We start from the raw sequence: 20499 nt of genomic DNA, 5'->3' as shown, positions 1-20499 counted from the left end.
AGCGCCCCCCCCACCTCACAAAAGAGAGTCTCACTCACACACACACACACACACACACACACACACACACACACACACACACACACACACACACACACACGGCAGATTAACTTTGGCTGATTTATGGCAATTTACCTCAGGAGACCAAACAGCTGGGGAAGGACAAAGACCACAAGTGCAAAAGGCATAAATTCAGGGCACTCATTTGTTCAAAAGATGATGCGGAGCAGCATGAAGCACGCTGAGGATTATATGACTGGATACCAAAACAAATTCACTTTTGGGCTTTGGCAAAATGTGTATGCATTGACCATGTATAGGAAAATATCAGAATGTGTTTTATGAAGAATCGTTCAACCTTTATAAAGAGCTGACATTCATAATATCGGTATTTTGTTGGCAAAAATACAGTGGCATTTTTTACGATATTGGTTCGTATTTTATGACTATCAATCAGTCAATTGATTACCAAATATGGACGGGCAATTTACCAATATCGGTAATTGTTTCAAGAAAATCAGGTTTATCAATATTGGCATGTGTTTTACTGACAGTATCTCGGTAGGCATTTACCAATGTTGGTATGTTTCATGAATTCTGGCCCGAACTGTGCAGCATGCGGACTCTCAGCGGACAAGAAAAAGACCACAACCCGATTCCAATGCGCTACCTTCAAGAAACGACACCGGGTACCATGTCGTTGGTGTTTACACGCATCTTACAATCACGTCGCTACGTTTACAAGCACTTGGCCAAGTGTTGTTGCAGGTGAGCATGTCGCCTTCTGCAAACAGGAGCGTCCGACGACCACACGGGGAGTCGGCATCAAGGGGAAAGCGCAACGTCCCTGGGGCTCGTGCCGTTTCATTAGCGTCACGCTGGGAGCAAAGATGTGCGGCGGCCACGACCCGTGCGCTCGGGACGGGGCCAACGGGGGTTAATGGGAGCTCACGGATGACTCCATCGCCTACTATTGATCATCATTTGGGAGAAGCGTGAAGACATGAGTCAAACTGACTCACTCGAAGGAATGTCTGAATGAGTGCGGGGTGCGATTCTGCCTCACAAAACTGGGAAATTGCCAAGGCGGAAACAGATAACAGGAAAAGGAAAGTTGCAGGAATGTTGCCATTGAAAATGGAAAGCCTCTGCAAAAGATGTGTTTGGAAGCGCCATGGTGATGAGCCAGAGATGGAATGGAGGGAGGTGGTCTGTCTTTGGTGGTGGTGGTGGTGAGGGGGCGGGGTGCTTAGCTCCCTACTGGTGTTAACTGTGGGTGGCAAGTAGATAAAAACGGCAAGATGAAGCCACGTTGTTTATGTTGCCTGTTTGTGGGCCGGTTGCATCCTTATGTCTCGGCTATGTAGCACAGAGACGCTAAATGGCGCCATAATGGAGATTAGCGCTTACACGGTGAGAAGGAAATGCACTTTTTACCTCCACCGGAGAGGTTTTGTTATTCTTTGGTTTAGCTATCTAGCAGGCAAAAAAAAAAAAAAAGAGGCCAACATTTCTTCTTCTCATGACATCTTAAATGCAGAACACTCACTCTTGGATGTCCACATTAAGTATGGGGGATCCCACCTGTCCTGCCTGCCCTGCTCCACACACACACACACACACACACACACACACACACACACACACACACACACACACACACACACACACACACCCCCCCGATACACCCTCCCACCTTTCCCGTGCCAACCGTGAGCAGCGGGTCATTGAGCGGTAAAGTGGTCCTAGAGCCGTCGACGCCACGCAGTGTGAAACAACGCATTAGGACGGCTCCCCCTACCAAATGTCGGCCAGGACGAGCCCCACCACGCATCCAGTTATCTCCGTGTGTGGCCCTCCACCCCACTCGACAGGAAACCTTATTCCACAAACAAGGAAAATATGTTGTGGATTTCATTTTGGATATACATGTCGTTGGGCATTTAATAATAGATGGGTTGAATTTTGCCGGTTCATGAGTGTAAACAAAGGTCATTATTTGAAGACTTTTTCCGATGGCTGAATTTGCTTGAATTAAGTACATTTATCAAGACTGAATTCATTAATTCTGTATTTAAAGTGACACTGTTGGTAGATATCTGAACTTGCAAATTCCTATTTGTGATTTTTGTCATTCCCGGATAAACAAAAAAATAAATCAGAAGGTACTCACCAATTCCGGAGTGAGTGAATAGTTTTTGTTTGTTTTTTGTTTTGTTTTTTTAACTGAGTACTTACTTGACGAGTTATGTGGAGGACTCCGTTCTATTTTTTCTTAAGTACTTTCACTTGAGGACAATTTTTGCCTTCGCTACCCACCTCTGGCCCAACCACTGACACATGAACAATCCAAAAACGGATTGCTGGATGGAAGAATGTACTGCGCAGGTGGACCGAATGAAGTGTATTTATGTGGACAGATGCATTGTGGGTAACTGACGGAGCCATGTTTGTGTGTGTGTGTGTGTGTATAGTATAATGTCATGTCTATTTCTTTTTTAAAATCGGGACATTTTGCTGATATTGTGCAACGTGATCTGTGGCTGCTGCACATCAGTTTCACACAGCGTGACTAAGCCGCAAGTAACAGGAGCTCCGGCCCACCGTCATCCCTGCGGACCCTTGTTTCCAACGCGCCACTATCCCCTTCAAGACCACCCCCCCCCCCACACCCACCGTAACCCCATTCCCAGTGGCGTCCACGGGGACCCCGTGAAAGCAAACAGTGAGGTCATCTCCGGGCTCTCATCGAGCCAGCCGGGATTACGCTGGCTGGCAAAGATGGACAAAAGGAGAGTGAACTTGGATTAAGTCATTAAAGTGCAGACTCCTGCAGCACAGGGACTCTTTACACGCACTCTCATGTTTTAGCCACCATGCATTGTCCACCAACTGGAACCAAAAAAAGAGATTCCTTCCAATGGCTACGGCAACATCCCCAAAGAATATTATTAAGACTCATTTCTAGCTGTAATTCCAGGAACCTGGAACTATATTCCTGTGATCCTACCATGCAGCGTTCCCCCAAAAGTTCCTGATTCCAGGCTTAAATTACTCTGGAACTCAATTCAGACAACAGTTCCCAAAAAAGGTTTGAGAATCTGGAACGGGAATTCTACTGTTATCTCTCAATGAGTGAAGCATCCCATATGACTTTTGTTTTTCCCTGCATGCACCTGCACACGCACACGCGCACACACGCACACACACACACACACACACACACACACACTGAAACACAAGCTCCAATAACATCCACGAAGGTAACACTAGAATTTTTATTGTATCAAACAGGTGGCGCCGACCTTCACGCTGGCTCAAATGTTGGGCACCAGGCACGCTCTAAGTGTGCGTATGCAAGGTGTGTGTGTGTGTGTGTGTGTGTGTGTGTGTGTGTGTGTGTGTGTGTGTGTGTGTGTGTGTGTGTGTGTGTGTGTGCACGCCCTTCACACCTCTGGAACAAATAGGGGGGGAAAAAAATGGAGTGACACACACAAGTACACACGCACACAATCGACACACAATGTGTGTTTGGACAGTAACGTTATTCCGGATGAGTTTTGGGGAAGCAACCTGTTGAAAATAATTCAAATCCCGTGTCAAAACACACACGCACACACGCACACAGCTGCAAAGAGGCGCTCATGAGTCGGCAAAGCGTTCCAATAGCTCGGCTAGCTTTCGCCTTTCTTTGTACTTTTCTCCTCTTCGCTACAGCGCAGGTTGTTGTTTATTTGGACTTGTTCTGTCCAGTGACGTTCAGGCGCCGAGAATAAAGAGTATTCTACAACCTCCCGCTGTTTGAATGGTTATTATTATTGGGATGATATCAATCTGTCATCAAATTCATTCCCAAAAGGCGTCATTAAAGACGGTCACGCCGGGTCATCATAAACGATCAACACGGAGCATCAGTGGGCTCAGACAACGGTTTCGGGTGACAAAGGTCCGTGTTCTTTACCCACTGTGGCGCGGCTTTGCGACGTGTTGTTTTAAACGCAGGCCATCGCGCCGCATGATGTCAACGCCGACATCCATCAATATCCTGTTAGATTCTCTCTGGAGCCGCTGGCATTAGTTGTTTATTTGGACTTGTTCTGTCCAGTGACGTTCAGGCGCCGAGAATAAAGAGTATTCTACAACCTCCCGCTGTTTGAATGGTTATTATTATTGGGATGATATCAATCTGTCATCAAATTCATTCCCAAAAGGCGTCATTAAAGACGGTCACGCCGGGTCATCATAAACGATCAACACGGAGCATCAGTGGGCTCAGACAACGGTTTCGGGTGACAAAGGTCCGTGTTCTTTACCCACTGTGGCGCGGCTCTGCGACGTGTTGTTTTAAACGCAGGCCATCGCGCCGCATGATGTCAACGCCGACATCCATCAATATCCTGTTAGATTCTCTCTGGAGCCGCTGGCATTAAAAAAAAACAACAACAAAACAAAAAAATTCTGACATTTGTCTCGTTTTCAGCCACCCCTGGAAGCTGCGATCGCAAGCTGATCGACGGATTGATGACAGCCATCTCGGCCTGCGTCATGATCACAGCGAGCCTCAGCCGTGCCGATGATATCCAAGTCTGACAGAAATGTTTTTATGCTGCACTGTCGAGGTTTTGCCGGAGTGGAAGTGCCTCCAGACGAGGGTCAGCGGGGCCAGACGAACTGGCCTATCGTCCACATCGGTCTGGCTGGGGGTGGGGGTGTCTTAGGGTACTAATCCGTCACTTTCCCAAATGAAGACAGAATCAATCAGGACGGGAGCGCGGCTCACTGACAGGCGAATGGCCAAACACCGCCTTGATTACGAGGGCGGCCCGGCAAAAAAGGACCAGCAGCTGCCGTCCCGCGGTTAATTAGCCCCGCCATCCATCGGTGGGGACGACGCTATTGAGTCATAACGCCAACGCCGCCAGTTCACGCAGAGTTAGCGGCTCGCGTTAAGGCCGGCTCCTCCTCACCGCTAATTGACAAACTTCAGCCGCTAGCACTTTGAAGCGCACCCCCCTTTGAGCCCCGAGATGCAATCGGGGGCCTCCCTACCCGGCCGCCTTTGAAATCCAAGCCCGCCCCGTCGGCCGCCATCTCGGGCCGAGAGTGAGAGGAGCCGTCTGTTAGCTTAGCTCAAGGGAGTGGGCGGGGGTGGTCGCTCTAGGTTTTGTTTTGGCTCTCTTTCGCCGCCGCTCTGGTACAAGTGAAATCAAAACACCAAATCGAACTTTTTTGATTGTTTGTTACAAATTCAGTCTCACCAAGCCCATTTAGGGATGTTACATCCCGCACATGCCTAAACGGATCAGGCAGCAAAGGATGATAACCCGGCACACCATTTTTCACAACTTTCAGTCCTCCCAGACCCATTTAGGTAAACGCTAGTTAAATCAAAATAATATATCGAAGTTGCCTCAAATGTTTGAAATTGATGTCAAAGCAGTAACACGCCTAAATTGAACTCCGCATTGGTTTGTGCATTGATGGCTTGACTTTGCACAACTCTTAGAAAGAGACACCTCACGTAGGGGGTAGAAAGGTGTTGTGGCCAGTGAGTGTCAAGTCCTCGTACTTACAATTATTTCCAGTCCCCGCTGAGGTCCCGGTGCACATCCGGATGAATGAAGAGATCATTCAAGGCAATTCCTACAGACAAGAAAGCTATATGTCACAAAAGATCTTCATTCTGTGGGTTATAAACGCGTCTCCTTTATTGTTGCTTAAAACTTGCTGTCTTTATTGAGATGAGTCCACTTTTCCCCCAGCGGCCCCTTTTTTACAATGTGAATCAGTGCAACACCAGATTGGCTAATCCATTTCCCAGGTGTGCAGCCGTCTTACATGCGCGGTGGCGTCCGTCACGGTGCGACCCCGCTCGGAGATGGACGCCCTGTCGGGAAGGGAAAGCAGGCGGGAGGGCTGAGGGCACAGGAGGGGGGGTTCCCAAAGTTCACGTTCATTAACAAGTCTGCTGCCGAGCATCCATGTCAGCACTGCCGCTAAGTGCCTCCCACCTGGAAGGACGACACACACACACACACACACACACACACACACACACACACACACACACACACACACACACACACACACACACACACACACACACTTACTTTCAGGGTTTGTGTGTTTTTCTAGACTTTAGTTCTGCTATGCAATGTATGCTATGATCCTGTTAAAAGATTTGTCTCACTTTATTGATTTTATTCATATGATGATCATTGGTAGACTAGGTATATCGTTGACGGGCATCATTCTTGTCTATGCTTGCATTACGTTATACAGTAGTTTCATGTTTGACTTCAAAGCCAAAAAAATAAAAAGGTAACACTCCGTACGTTACATGAACGATTTTGAACATCAAAATTGTGATCTCTGATTACTTTTTGGGGTCTGTGGGACAGATTTACGCTCCGAGAGGCCTGCTTGACTTTGCGCCCAGGATATGTCATGATTCTCCCTGACAGCTGAAGCTTCACCCCCAGAACCCCCAAGCACCCCTCAACTCCCCCTGAGGCGAATCCTGGATTTACGGCACAGTAGCCCGCTGGCGAGAAGACACAATCGGGGGCCACAAAAGGAACGGGACAGAAACAATCCTTTTATGTTAAAAATGCATCTCAAGCTCAAGTATTCATCAAGTTTCCTGAAATGGGTGTCCTTTATTACACGTCAGCTTGGAGCTAACATTAGCACCGCCAGCAACGGAGGACCGGCAAAATTTCAGAAAACAGACCGATGGGTGTATGTAAAATGGTTGACTTTCACATTTTTAATTTTCTTCGCAGTAAATCAATGACATAATTAATGAATAAATTATGTCAGTGTCAGATATATATGTAAAATGGTTTAAGATTTGTTTTTTTTTTGTTTTTTTTTACATATTACTCGAATGCAAAAATGAATTAAAATACAGACCAATTTTAGGGAAGCACTATTTATTTTTTTCTTTGACAAAATGCATCAAGTATCACACGACTGTTGGTGGGCCAGATTCAAGATTCTTGCTTGCATGATTTTAACATATTTCATACAGCTTGAATTTATGCGCCAATCAGCACTCCCTTTGTCACTAGTGCGAATCAGTGGACAGTTCGTGTTCATTCGCAGGTCTAGTGACCGGCACGCCCCCACCGTGAAACGCGACGGCGTCCCATCACGCTCATTTTTGCTTGAATGCCTCTTGTTGTGTTTATGAGAGGGACGTCCATTTGCCAAGTGTCCATCTTTTTTTTTTTTTTTTTTTTTTTACAGGCAAGACACAGTATAGCTATGCTAGCCGGCTAGTGGCTAATGCTAGTTCAAGCTAGGACGTCCCATCACACAAGGTCATGCGGTTGGGTAAAAATAGGAATCCACCACATTGCCGCGATGAAGTTTCCAATTGTGGACCTGCAAGTGGGGCCAGACCACCACCTCCCAACTTTTTGGGGGATGCATAACTTTAACACCGTTTTAACAAAGTCTAACATCATGCAATAACATCGGACTAAACGTTGACTGTATAAAATGATTCATCAGATTCGATCAGGTGTTTTTTGCTTATGCTCGCCTTGGAGTTGCACCAACTGTGAAAAACACCTAGCATAGCAGTCATGACTGTTACTCAACCTTGGTTTTCAATAATTATTGGATATTTTTTAGTTGTTGTTGTTGTTTTTGGTCACATTCAACTCAATGGTGGGCCGGCGTTGGTAAATTTAGGTACAGCTGTAGTTTCATAGTTGTGAGTATATTGAGAATATTCACTGTTTGCCGGCACCTGTTGTGAAATGTGAGGTGACATTAGTATAGTGTGTGTATTCCCCACGCAGTGTGTGTTTAAAAAAAAAAAAAAAGATGGTAGTGGCCAAAGCCCAGGATAGGGTTTCACATTCTATATATAAGCCTGGTGGGTGCCGAGTGTTGCGGCTATTTAAATGCCACAGCAGTCGCGCTTGATCGAGCATACGCCACGTCGCCACAATATGATGGACCTTTTCGAGACCAACGCGTACCTCTTCAACGATTTGCGCTACTTGGACGACAGTGACCATGGTGCGTTGCAGCACTTGGACATGGCGGGCGTGTCACCGCTCTACCACCCCGCAGCCGCCGAGGACGACGACAGCCCGCCGTCGCCCGGCCGGGAGCGGGCGGCATCTGAGACGGGCGAGGACAGCAGCGGTGAGGAGCACGTCCTGGCGCCGCCCGGCCTCCGCGCCCACTGCGAGGGTCAGTGCCTGATGTGGGCCTGCAAGGTATGCAAGAGGAAGTCGGCGCCCACCGACCGCCGGAAGGCCGCCACGCTACGCGAGCGGCGGCGCCTCAAGAAGATCAACGAGGCTTTCGACGCGCTCAAGAGGAAGACGGTGGCCAACCCCAACCAGAGGCTGCCCAAGGTGGAGATCTTGCGCAGCGCCATCAGCTACATTGAGAGGCTGCAGGAGCTACTGCACAGCCTGGACGAACAGGACCACTCTGCTAAACAAGACACTGTAAGTGGACCAGGCCGACGAGACTTTCAACCGCGGTAACGCGTGAATCCGCTTTTGATGACCAACGCTATCATAATGAAGGTCAGGAAACTGACCTAAACTGAGAAGATATCCAACTTGGGAACGTGGACCGCAACACGACTTAAAATTGAAGGTCCTATTGAGAAAACACCCAGTAGTCTAGCCTGAATGGCGAGCTAACAATTTACACGAGTCTGCTTTGGATGACGGCTGGGATAAGAACACAGCGGAAAGATCGAAACTGACCAAAAGTGTGACAAGGAAAAGTGTAAAGCAACGTGACTTAAACTTGAAGGTCTGAGAAAGAAGGAATTCCCAGAGAGCCAGAGTGCTCAAGCATCAATGGCTAACTTTCAATTGACACATGAATCCGCTTAGGATGAATAAAGAAATAAAAATACAGCAGAAAGAAAATCAGAATCATCTTCATTGGCCAAGTATGTAGAACACAAAAGGAATTTGTCTCGGGTAGTCCAGGCTACACCCATATTATCAATAACAAGCAACTACGATAAACAGGTACCTGACAAATAAGGATGCATAGACTTTCCGTAATGTAAGGGTACCATCGTGCAGTCCTGCCACCCAATGACAGCTGTGATACAAAGCGCAAAGTATCAAGCAGAGCTCAAGTGATCAGTGGTAGAATACAGTACTATGACAGTTGTGCAGTTTGACCAGGAAAAGCTATTGACTCCAAAGCGCCGGGATGCTAGCCAACGTACTAGCTAGTTTGAGCTCCATCCCAAACCGCGTTTCTCAAGATTTTGCTGCAAAACGCTCCCAAAAAGAGGCTAGCGATAACAATGGCGTTAGCATTACTTTGCCTGTTATGAAGTTGGCGGACAACGGGCTTACTGGAAATCGTCAGCACATGTTTGCTTTGTGGTCGTATGTCACGCATGATCATTGCGATATTTACAGAGCGACACTTCCATGATTAAAAACACGGGGTCGTGTCTCCAGGCGATTGCTCCTGGAAACCATTGGAAAAAGTCCTGCGAGACCTGGACCAACGCGGCCGACCATTCCAGTGCTGGATCGGTGATCCCGAGGGAGGGTAAAGTGCCGCCAAACATTAAACCATTTTTCCCGCAATTAAATGTCAATTTTTTTACTTTTTTTTTTTTTTTTTTTTCCGTTCAGGGTCCAGCGAGTCTTCGGCGTCCTGCAGCCTTCTGCGTCTGTCGTCTATCGTGGACAGCATCAGCAGCGGCGGCGGCGGCGGCGACAATGCCGCTTCGGAAAAATAATTTCCCAGAGTTCCTCCCATCTTTATCTTGGTGTACATATTTTATAACTGTCAGAATTCAGATGTATGTATTTATTTTATAATCGAGTGAGGACAAACAAAGGAAGCTGTTGTACTATTTAATAATTTATACATAAAAATAAACGGCTTCTTTTGGAAACAGCTCGAGAAATGGGGTTGTTTTTGAATGACCGCATCGAATGGGCTCCTATACAAGAAGTGTTTAGTGCGTGAGCTGTTTTGAGCACGAAGCAGACACAAGAAACCCGATAGCACCAACAGCGATGTGATTTTTTTTTATGGTGTTCTGCACCCCCCGACCCCCTCCCTCCCCTCCGTTCCACCCACCGGACCTCAATTTCACCCACTTTGCTCACCCGCTCATGACTTGACACGCCGCACCTCCCTTCGTGCTTTATCATCTGCTCATCGGCTTTGGGAAAGTTCCTCTGAACGTTAACACGAATACATTCGGAAAACGGAGTCAAGAGACAAAACGTGAGGGCCACCAAATGTGGGGTTTTCCCCAATGAAGTTTCAGCTCAGGATCACCAATTTAGCAAAAAAAAAGAAAAAAAAAATCAGCTTTTGGGTGTCATTTGAGGCTTTGCCCTTCTCTCCTTCTCAAGCCGCGACGCGGGTTTGATCGCCGCCGATGTGTTTGTCAGCTGTGCGGGAGTAATTCGGGGGTGTCGCTGTGTTGTTTTAGGTGCGCAAAGTTCCCAGAGAGGCGAGACAAACGCTTTGACACGTTGTGAGAAATCGCCGCATTGTCGCCGCGCGACCGTTGACGGCACAACATGAAACCCTCGCTGGCGCTCTTTTTTGGTGATCCGACACAATTTCGAAGAAAAACTTACATCCTACATTCCGTCAACTCCATGCTGACGGAATGTAGGACATATTCAAAAGAGACGAAATCACAGAAACTCAGCATTGCATGAGAAGTGTCACATATGTGGCATGTACTGTACTTCCATTGCACATGTGATCCCTTGAAAAGACAATATCAAGCTAAGCTAAAATTTTGATCATCATACACGTCAAGTGGTCACGACCAAATATATTGGTGTGGTCGTCAAGATCGAGAGCGAGCTCATGTCTTCCTTTTTTGCGAAGGGAAATTATTGTTCACATTTTTATGTTATTTTTCCAAAATCCTGAAAATGTTAAACCTTAAGAGTTGTAAAAACAACAACAACAATCATAGCTCCAATGAGACTTTTCTGCCCTGCAAGCTTCATGACGCAAAGTCTAAATATCAAGTGAACTAACGACATAAAATTGCAATTATTGGATCCAAATCAGAGTAAATGCGCACAGTTTTGTCGGCGACTCGGAAGATTAGCTTTGCAAGTGTAAGAAATGACGGCAAGGCGCATTTGGAAGCGCCGCCGGGCCATCTGTGTGACGTCAATGAGCTTTCACGGCTCAAGTTTGGCCAAAGAAGCGCAAGTGGAAGTGGGAAAAAGTGTGGCGAGCGGAATGAAGGTTGGCGCCAACGCCTTCGAGGTGTTTGCTTGAAATGGGACACCTTTGCCTCGCAGCTGCGGCCAGTGGCGCTCACAAGTGCCACCGACGTCTACGGAACGTTGAGGTCTCGTGACTTTAGGCACCCACTTTCGCTTGAAAAAAAAAAGAATGAGTTCACAGTTGATTGTGTTTTTCCCCAAAATAAAAGCTATTCGGTCGGCACTTTGTCGTACAATAGCGTACTTGCAATTTGGCATTCACACATTGACCAAATAGTGTTTTTTTTGCCGGGGGCGGGGGGGGGACTCATCCTGCTTTGCTCTGGAAGCTCACACTATTTACTGTTGACAGTCTGAAACCGGATGTCTGGCCTCTAAACGATATATCGATGATCAAAATAGTTGTTGATTCATGTGACCATGTTGTCCATGAATCAATGAATTCTTGCACCTCAATATAAATGGTACGAACAATTATGCGAATGGCCTGACGAAATAATCTCTCCTTGTTCATGTGTCTCTGCCAGCGCCGCATCGAGCAATTAATTCGGCTGCGCATTTTTGATTTTCCCAAAGTCAAATTGGCAGTTGCTAAAGCGTGTCTTGAGGAACAGGGGCAGACTCGCGAGGGGGTCCGAGTGGGAAAAGATCAGCAAGGGCAGATGTGGGAATGTCAGCAGGCAGGGCATTGGTGCGAGGAGGGATAGGGCAGGGCCAGTGGGCCGCGGTAATTAGATCTGGCCCCGGGGCATAAAAGGGGGGCCCGTGGGCAGCGGACCCCTCACATCCCTCAGAGGTGGCCTCCGCTCCCATAAGCATGGACGTCTTCTCCACGTCGCAGCTCTACTACACCGCCCCGTCGCCGGACGCCCTCCACCTGGCCGAGGACGACTCGGACGAAGACGAGCACGTGCGGGCACCGGGCGCGCCCCCGCACCAGCCGGGCCACTGCCTCCAGTGGGCCTGCAAGGCCTGCAAGCGCAAGTCTAGCTTCGTGGACCGCCGGCGCGCCGCCACCATGCGAGAGCGCCGCCGCCTCAAGAAAGTCAACCACGCCTTCGAGGCCCTGCGCCGCTGCACCTCGGCCAACCCCAGCCAACGCCTGCCCAAGGTGGAGATCCTGCGGAACGCCATCCAGTACATCGAGAGTCTCCAGGAGCTCCTCCGGGAGCAGGTGGACCACTACTACAGCGGCTCCGAACCCGCCAGCCCTTTGTCCAGCTGCTCCGACAGCATGGTGAGACCCCCGCGCACCCCCGACACACAAACGCCTATCGACAGTAGACACCATTTTCCCAAGCTAGGATTTCCAATTTGGAATAACTGTGAAACTAATAAGGGAGTGTCCCCCCCGTGTCCCCCCGCCACCCGACGGATGCGCCAGGAACACCGCTCAAGAAACAAATGTCCGTTTTAGAAACTGATTCCCGGTCACAAAAAGCTAGATTTCCAATTGGGAACTCATCCTAATCCCCGCATCTCACTTAATGCCCCCCCCATAGCCCACCAGGTGAAACACTTGAGAATGTCTTTTGCGTTCACTTCTCCACCAGCCCTAAAAAGCCACCCTGCCAAGCTAGGGCAAAAAAAAAAATCTCCAAAGGATGAAAAGTCAGATTTACCATTTGTACCCTGTCTGGCCCTTGCCCCTCAATTACGGCACCCCATGATCCCCCGCATGTCAAACTCCCACTACGCGTCCTCACTTTCCCGCCAACCCTAATATTTCTCCTTTAAGAATTTCTAGTTTAAGAAGTTCGAGAAATTCTTTCCGGGTTTTAGAGCTAGATAGACGCCCACAATTTGCGCACCCCGTCGCCATTGAGTTTCCCACCGCCGTAGTTCTACAAACTTGTTGAAGTTTAGGAATACACACATATGTCACCCTGAGACACAAACATCCACCATTAGCTGCTCCGTACGCCTTTCGCGGTGACTTTCCCACTGGTGCTAAAAATCCATTTTACAGAGGTCGAGGAAAAAAAATGAGAGCATTCCGACCGCCTGGCGTACCTCTGCCACGACGGGCGCAGATTTACAAGGAGAAAGTGTCATCTCGCACAAGCTGCTGTGGCTCGCACGGACTCAATCAATTGGCCACGCTGGGGAAGGAAAGGAAGGAGACCTCGCTGTCCCGCTTTAGGCTTCAAGGCGCACCCCCCCGACCCTACCAGCACAGGATTTATTAGGCTGTCCACAAACTCAGGAAGGGCAGAAATATTTATGTATTCTGCTTGGTTTTTTTTCCTCCTTTCAGCCGGACAGCAACAGTCCAGTGTGGCAGCAGCTCAACTACAGCAGCGCTTATTCCTATGCTAAGAACGGTAAGAGCTCTCTCACACTCAGCCGCCCCCCACTCCCTCCATTATCCCGGTGAATAACAACAATAATCTCCCTGCAGAGAGTCTGTCGGACAAGCCGGCGGGTGCGTCCAGCCTGCAGTGCCTTTCCAGCATCGTGGACCGGCTGTCAATGCCCCAATTCGGTCGCCGGGCCAGCCAGGCTGTCCCGTCGCCCACCAACTTGGCCGACACGCAGCCGTGTACGCCGGGTAGCCCCGTCTACCACGTCCTGTGAGGAACTCGGCAGTTGTTTCTTTGTACAGTGCGCGATCAAATTGTAAATATGAAATGTAAATGCTCATTTATTGACACACTTATTAAATGTTTTCTTTTGTACCAGGGAATTTGGTGTGGTTGGTGTCAAAAATCTAAGCAAGTGTTACCAACAGGAATGGTGAAGGGAGGTTCGGGGGGGTGCGTGAGAGGAATTGGTGAGGGACCAACCGAGTGTACTTATTTGTTCTTTCCAACCAAATGTGAGTCATCACCAACACCCTTGATGATTTCATCAACACATCCACAGTCGAGAGCAAATGGCCTTTAATAGCACGTTTTGTCGGATTGGGGCGGGGGCTTTGTGTGAAAGGGAATCACGACTTCAAGGGTGTCACCCTGAGGTGAAAAAAATAGGCAACCACCAAATAACATTGACTTGCTCAAAAACATACTACAGTACTTGATGTGGCTTGGACTCATAGTATTGCTAAACAGTGGGTGAAATAGTCACTTTTTTTTTTTTTTTTTTTTTAAAGAAAAATGACAAAGAGCGACCAATGACAATTTGCAAAAAGCAAATTATTTCACTTACTTTTCAAATGACGTGCTAACAGTGCAGCACTCCGCTAAAAGTTGAAACACGTGGAACAACTTAACAAAGTAATATCATGTGTCTATTTTTTTCTACATGTTTTCAGCATTATTGTAATGAATGAAAATGAAATTTATGGTATATTGTGACATTCATTTGCACTTGATGGCTTTGTTTGCGGCACTCACCAATGCAGCAGAGAGACAACGGCAGGCATAGCAGGCATTCCAGGTGGCGGCTTGAGGTCCACTGACCTCCCTAACTTTGCATGCAACACTAAATGTCACCCATGACATTTTTCCATGAGACGCGTCATGCTCGGGAATGGCCAGGCCTGTGTCGAACAAACCAGGATTAGTATGACATGCCGTTTTAGAAAAATTTGCATTACCATTGTAGGTTTTGTTAGGTTTCGTTTAGATAATTCATTCAATTAAACTATGTCGATACCATGCTGATCATAGGCATAAAAATGCAATTCAAAGTGCTTCAACACCTACCTTTTTTAATATTTCCAATACATCAACAAACCAATTATTTGTCTTTCTGAATTAGCTATAATGTTTTAAATGTATGTGTAAATTGGGACTATTGTAAACTTTTTAAGTCATGTTTTCTCAAAAGTGCTTTGCTACAGCTTCAACTGTTGTGAAAGCGCGAAAAAAATAAAGCTGAGTTGAGTCATTTTTCCTTCTTACTTTCTTAACGAGTACGCAGCCCTTGACTGTAGTAACGCGTTATGCCACTGGGCGGAGCTGTTTCATTGCCATCATTCTTTCTACTTCCGTTACTTGACTCAGAACTCGAACACCAAATAAAAAAACTTTACCTGACATTAATCTATTTAGTATTTTACTTTAACTTTAAAAACATTCGATTTTTTTTTTTTGAGAGAAGCGTTTTCCCCCATCGTGACATCACATTGGAAATGCCACTTAACTCGCCCATTCAAAACTAATGAGAATGATCAGGATATTAGCTTAGTCCCACGATGGTTCTTTGAGGCTCATTTAACTTTAACACGTTAAATAGCCATAAACTTAATATAGTGCTGTTGTTGTTTCAACACACACGCCAAACATTGCCAACCAGGTAGTTTTTTTCGTGTCAACGGACAATTAGTGAGAATAATTGACATTACCTGTCACGCCGACTTCGAGATCCGGTCATGAGACGGAAGTTATTTTAGTGCGTCCTTGGCTATTAATGCTAGTCTGCTGCCCCCTTGCGGCAGGGAGCATAGATAGATAGATAGATAGATAGATAGATAGATAGATAGATAGATAGATAGATAGATAGATAGATAGATAGATAGATCCTATATTCATCTCGTGAGGAAAATAAAGTGAAAACAAGGGCACTCTGTTCACTGTACACAAGAACATATTTATTGATACAAATATAGTATTTAGAACAATTCCATATCAACAATGTCTTTTTTTTAATTTATTTAAATGATTCCAAGATAGAAAACAATGCGATGCGACGTCAAAAATGTATCATGTTTATTATTATTATCATCACTGGTACAAATATGGCAGTGTGTCACGTGTTACACTTGAAATGAAGTGATCAGTCATGAATATTATAAAATGTGAGGATAAAGTGTATATTCTTGTGGGGTTTTTTTGGTCGGTCTGGGATGACTAGAAGACAAAATAGTAAGGAAAGAAAATATAAACACACACACACACACACACATATACACACACACACACGCACACACACACACACACACACACACACACACACACACACACACACAGACACACACACACACACACACACGCACACACACACATACAAACAAAATGAAATGTTTGAAGAAGAAAGAAGGAACACTGGATTATTGTATCCGAGGAAAGAAACATTCCACATTTTCACCAGCAATGATTGTCAAAATACCACCATCCACATCATCTGCACAATGTAAAGATCTTCCATAATAATCTTTCAAAATGTTCACAAAGGGAACAATAAAACTCTGATCGTTAATATAAATTAACTATGACAAATAAAGATAAATCTGGTGTATTTGGGTTGGAAGAAGCTGACATTCTGCTCGTCTAATAGAGAATTATTGCACCAAAACAAGGGGGAGAGGAAATTATGACAAAGGATTCAAAAATCAAATACATTTGTGAGAAAATAGGAAATACATTTATATTTTACTCTTATTTTTAGAACATTATTCATCGATGAGTACAAATTCCTAATCCAAATAATAGATTTCATTGACATTTGTCTGGTTGTGTTTATTGCTAAAGCTACCGAATACAAAACGAGTCTTTTGCTACCATTAAAAACTTTTTTTTTTGTCTCAAAAACAATGTTCAAAAACAAGCACTTTCAGGACTGAGGCATGATGGGGGAAAAAACAATGGAAAGACAGTAAAGAGAAGACAAAAGGTTAAAAAAAGTTCCTTTTTTTCCCCCCAAGCACCAAATTTGGGACAAAACGCTTGCGTTGTTTTTCAGCTCAGGAACGCCAGGATTGATGCAAGAGTCGTGCTAACTCCAAGAACTTCAGATTGGTCGGCATCTCCAAGAGATCCTGCAGACATCGCATTGGCCTTACTTTTTCTTCTTCTGGAACAACCTGACAGACAATGACGAGAACAAGCTGAGAGCAGTTGTCTGTTGTTTGGCAGGTCATCCAACTTTGGAACTCTGACCAAAATGAGCCTTTTTTTTTTTTTTACCCCAAGCTCCCCACCCTGCCATAGCCATGAAGCGCCTCACCTACGACGTGTGATTCTGCTGAGTGGACATGTTGTGCTGCTGCTGCTGCTGCATGAGCAGCTGCTGCTGCTGGCGGCGGCGGGCGGTGCGCAGCTTCTCAAAGCGCGCTTCCATCTCCTCCAACACCTTGGGCGTGTAGCGCACCACCAGCTTGACGCTGTCCTTGGCCGCCTTTAGCAGCTCCACTGCCTTCTCATGGTGCTCGCCCTCCACGCTCTGCAAACAGCCCAAAACGAGATGAGGAATTATTTTGTGTCATGTTGCTAGGTCAAACTTGGTTTTGGAAATGAGGTTTCAATTAAAAAAAAAAAAAAAAAAAAACATGGGGCAGGGCACAGATCCCTGGAATCAACCACTAAATGGCTCTCTTGAATCCAAAATGGCAGGCTTCCTGTTTTGTACTTTTATCAGTACTTCATCTTACGCTTTGTGTGTACTTTTCTCGATGATACGCACCACCCCGTTGACGGACAAGAGCTGGTCGCCTCGCTTAAGACTGCCGTGGCGCTCGGCCACCCCACCGGGAATGATGCGTGAGATGTAGATGGGCGAGTTCTGCTCCTTGCCGCCCATCACATTGAAGCCCAGCCCTTCCTCCGTCTTCGGAAGCTCCACCACCCGTGGGTGCGAGTGGCCCTCGCTGGCGGCAAAGGCGGCAACCGTGGCCTGGGTCCAGAGGAGACGCTGATTAGTCGTGATAATCTTTCAATATATATATCGATATTAAGAGGCGTGCCCCAATCCTTTTGTCCTCATATTAGCTTCGTCTCCATATCCTGATGATTATTTTTATCTTTTCCTGCTACGGAATCAAAAAGCGACGCGTCGACCTTCAGCCGACTTCATCGAGGCGAGACGAAACAATCTGGCAGTTGCAAAACACTGGAGGCCCTTTTTGCAGAGATAAAACACTTGGCAGCGCCGCGCTGCCTCGGCGGGAATGAGTTCCGACTGCATGGTGTCTGTTCTTACCTTGGCTGTGGCTCTGGCCTGGTACTCGGGGCAGCCGTTGACGGTGATGGTTTCATGCATGTACTGGTACACCTGCGAAGAGAGACGCGCCCAGGATTGGTTATACGAGGGTAACGAGCGCCGCACACCGCTGCACCCGGAGGTGATTGGGTACTCACTTCGCGGATGGCGGTGCAGAACTCGCTCTGGAGCACCTTCTTCAGCGACTGCAGCTTGTAAGCTGGAACGTCGCCTGACTCCTGAAGCTTCTCCAGAAGCTCAATGGCCCTGGCCACATCTGGTCGGCAAAAAGAAAGTGAGAGGCACATGACTAGCCTACCTCGACAGGCATGATTAATTGAATTTGGTGGGATGGCTGTCATGTTTGTAGCAATGAGATTATGTTGTGTGTTTGTCTGCCTGCGGCATTGATTCCAGTTTGTACCACTTGAAATTAGTGACATTTTTTTCAGACTCTGAAGATTTTTATAGCTGTGCCTAGAAAGGTACGATGAACCAAAGAGGGAATAGTCACCATGAAGAAAATATGGCAAATGTTGCCCTTTTAGCTCAACTCTTTGGCTAATTGGGCTGATGTTGTGTTGGAGAATGGACTCCACCAGATGGCAGCCCAATTAATTCAGACCCAACGGGTTGGTCACCTCAACAGACAGCTGTGGCAATATTAATCTTGCTCTTTTGACTGGAATCCGAGTGAGTGTCCATTGTGTTTTCCTCAACACAATTCGGTCGCATCCAGCAGAGGCCGATTTTCAGGGCGACGCCTCCATAGGCTTGATTAATTGATTCTTCGCACAGTGCTGTTCCTCTTCTTTTTTGGCGGCATGAGAGTTTGGGGCCAGGGAGAAAACATGACAGTGTAATTGCAGTCCACTCGCTATTATGTACAAGTGGGTCATTGCGGCGGATGTGAGAGGCACGAAACATGGACGGCGCCAGCACACAAAGCAGCCAGAGGGTGAGGAAAGACCCCAGAGGACCGCCTCAAACCCATGACATCATTGGGAAAATCATTTCCTTCAGAACTATAACAGGAAGCGCCATGGTGGACCCGGGACCACATCCGCTTACTGCTGCTACACAGCGCCTGGCCAAAACTCGAGGGTTGTGCAAGAAAGGTCCTTTTTAAAACTCCAAATAGAACAATACTAGCATGATTTAACTTGCCTTTATTAGTTATAAACTGATATTTGATGGGAGTGCGCAGGAAATCAATCAATAATAATGCTTGTATGATTAAACCTGATGCCTTTATTAGTGACAAACTGACATTCTTCAGGGTGTGGACACATGTGCGGGGGGGCGGGGGGGGCATCTCAAGATGTTGAAGGGGGTGTGCAGGAGGATCGCCTGTTTATTGCCAATAAAGGCATCATGCTCAATCGTACAAGTTTTATTATTGAGCTATTGAGTTAAAAATGACATATCGTGCGCACCACCCACAGGTGCAACACAGATCCCCGTGCTCACTCATTGCGTTGGCAATTCCCGGCGCACCACATGATGTAAACTATTCAGGAGTGTTTTCTCAAACATGTCGAAACCCGAACGAAAGCATTCATCACGCAGCGGCAACTTCTCCCACGTGATTGACGTATTGCAAAATGAGAAAGAGGAATCATAAATATATTTATAGCCCATGTCTGTCGGGATTGGTGCGCGGAATAGCCGCGGTATCTTCTTTCCGCCAACATCATATTTGAGTGAGCGTCTTTTTTGAGGCGCTATTTAAAAAAAAAAAACCTAAGCAAAAGAGCTACATAATAATTAATCCCCGATGATTAATTTCAGTGCCAGCAAATCAACAGCATGTTTATTATTTATTGGCATCAATATCGTATTGACAGCTATTCCGAATATCGCTATTCAAATTATTAGGCACTGCTAACAGTGCAGCACACAAGAACACTTTGCAAAATGTAACACTAATCAATATCAAGCGTATTAAAGTAAAAGCACACACGCGCATGCCTGACTGGCATACGCTCGCGCACGTTACAAAATATACACGATTAATCATAGCAACGACGGCGCCACCGTCATAATAATAAGCGTCGTCGCGTAAAAGCACGTGAACGCACCATCGTGCATGCCAGCACGTGAATACAACATTTGGATGGAGCGTCGGAATCACGACGTTGTTGGCGTACAGATCGCAACGGCACCGCGATCCGTCGCATCAAAATGACATGACGCTGAGAGGTGGTCGCGTCGACGAGGAACAAGCTCCTCACCTCGATCCAGAGTGAGCGGCTGTTGGAGCACCGTCGCCATGGCTGGAGGACGGAAAAGGTGGAGTGGAGGAGCCGAGCCGGAGAGCGAGCGCTGGATGGAGGCAGGCAGGAAAGCAGGCTGCAGCAGCTCTCTCTCTCTCACACACACACACACACACACACACACACACGCACACACACAC

The 20499-nt window shown here is 46.8% G+C and overlaps 3 protein-coding genes and 1 long non-coding RNA gene across 7 annotated transcripts in view; 2 read left to right on the top strand and 2 right to left on the bottom strand.

The window, feature by feature from the left end:
- The window catches only part of LOC109530139 (uncharacterized), a 20933-nt gene extending 5347 nt beyond the window's left edge, over positions 1–15586 (bottom strand). The window contains exons 1-4 of one of the 2 annotated variants that reach the window (XR_002170959.1): positions 15511–15586; positions 14558–14703; positions 5839–6011; positions 5574–5643 (exon numbers count right to left, since the gene is read on the bottom strand). This is a non-coding gene — a long non-coding RNA (uncharacterized LOC109530139). Of the gene's footprint in view, positions 1–5573; positions 5644–5838; positions 6012–14557; positions 15054–15510 lie in introns of those variants that run through there. The other variant, XR_002170958.1, reaches the window with a different exon arrangement.
- Positions 7917–10027, top strand: myf6 (myogenic factor 6). Its single transcript, XM_019893692.1, has 3 exons — positions 7917–8474; positions 9462–9555; positions 9642–10027. The coding sequence occupies exons 1-3, from the start codon at positions 7917–7919 to the stop codon at positions 9746–9748; spliced, it is 759 nt and encodes a 252-aa protein (XP_019749251.1). The 3' UTR covers positions 9749–10027.
- myf5 (myogenic factor 5) lies at positions 11978–15053 on the top strand. The gene is made up of 4 exons (XM_019893697.1): positions 11978–12456; positions 13477–13543; positions 13621–13792; positions 13902–15053. The coding sequence occupies exons 1-4, from the start codon at positions 12037–12039 to the stop codon at positions 13957–13959; spliced, it is 717 nt and encodes a 238-aa protein (XP_019749256.1). The 5' UTR covers positions 11978–12036; the 3' UTR covers positions 13960–15053.
- A 600-nt stretch (positions 15587–16186) lies between the features above and the next one.
- Positions 16187–20463, bottom strand: lin7a (lin-7 homolog A (C. elegans)). Of its 3 annotated transcripts, none has more exons than XM_019893703.1 (6): positions 20318–20463; positions 18242–18360; positions 18084–18155; positions 17568–17777; positions 17112–17327; positions 16187–16923 (listed from the first exon to the last, which is right to left on the bottom strand). In XM_019893703.1, exons 1-5 carry the CDS (start codon positions 20355–20357, stop codon positions 17112–17114), a joined length of 657 nt encoding a protein of 218 aa, XP_019749262.1. In that variant the 5' UTR covers positions 20358–20463; the 3' UTR covers positions 16187–16923. The 3 variants fall into 3 exon arrangements, with proteins under 3 accessions (XP_019749262.1, XP_019749260.1, XP_019749261.1); XM_019893701.1 differs by having other exon boundaries at positions 16187–16968; positions 17116–17327; XM_019893702.1 differs by having other exon boundaries at positions 16187–16968; positions 20318–20462.
- Positions 20464–20499: the final 36 nt, after the last annotated feature.

Source organism: Hippocampus comes, unplaced genomic scaffold (assembly GCF_001891065.2).
Source record: "Hippocampus comes isolate QL1 unplaced genomic scaffold, H_comes_QL1_v1.1 scaffold161, whole genome shotgun sequence".
Taxonomy (NCBI): Eukaryota; Metazoa; Chordata; class Actinopteri; order Syngnathiformes; family Syngnathidae; genus Hippocampus; species Hippocampus comes.
Note: the sequence above shows the minus strand (reverse complement) of the source record. Positions and strands in the feature narration are given on the sequence as shown.

Coding starts and splice junctions, on each gene's coding strand:
- myf5 (XM_019893697.1), top strand. CDS start 12,037: ATGGACGTCTTCTCCACGTCGCAGCTCTACTACACCGCCCCGTCGCCG. Junction 12,457..13,476: donor CCAGCTGCTCCGACAGCATG/GTGAGACCCCCG, acceptor TCCTCCTTTCAG/CCGGACAGCAACAGTCCAGT. Junction 13,793..13,901: donor AGCCCCGTCTACCACGTCCT/GTGAGGAACTCG, acceptor CTTTTGTACCAG/GGAATTTGGTGTGGTTGGTG.
- myf6 (XM_019893692.1), top strand. CDS start 7,917: ATGCCACAGCAGTCGCGCTTGATCGAGCATACGCCACGTCGCCACAAT. Junction 8,475..9,461: donor ACTCTGCTAAACAAGACACT/GTAAGTGGACCA, acceptor TCGTGTCTCCAG/GCGATTGCTCCTGGAAACCA. Junction 9,556..9,641: donor ATCGGTGATCCCGAGGGAGG/GTAAAGTGCCGC, acceptor TTTTCCGTTCAG/GGTCCAGCGAGTCTTCGGCG.
- lin7a (XM_019893701.1), bottom strand. CDS start 20,357: ATGGCGACGGTGCTCCAACAGCCGCTCACTCTGGATCGAG. Junction 17,328..17,567: donor TCTTGTCCGTCAACGGGGTG/GTGCGTATCATC, acceptor GGCTGTTTGCAG/AGCGTGGAGGGCGAGCACCA. Junction 16,969..17,115: donor ACTCAGCAGAATCACACGTC/GTAGGTGAGGCG, acceptor ATTGTCTGTCAG/GTTGTTCCAGAAGAAGAAAA.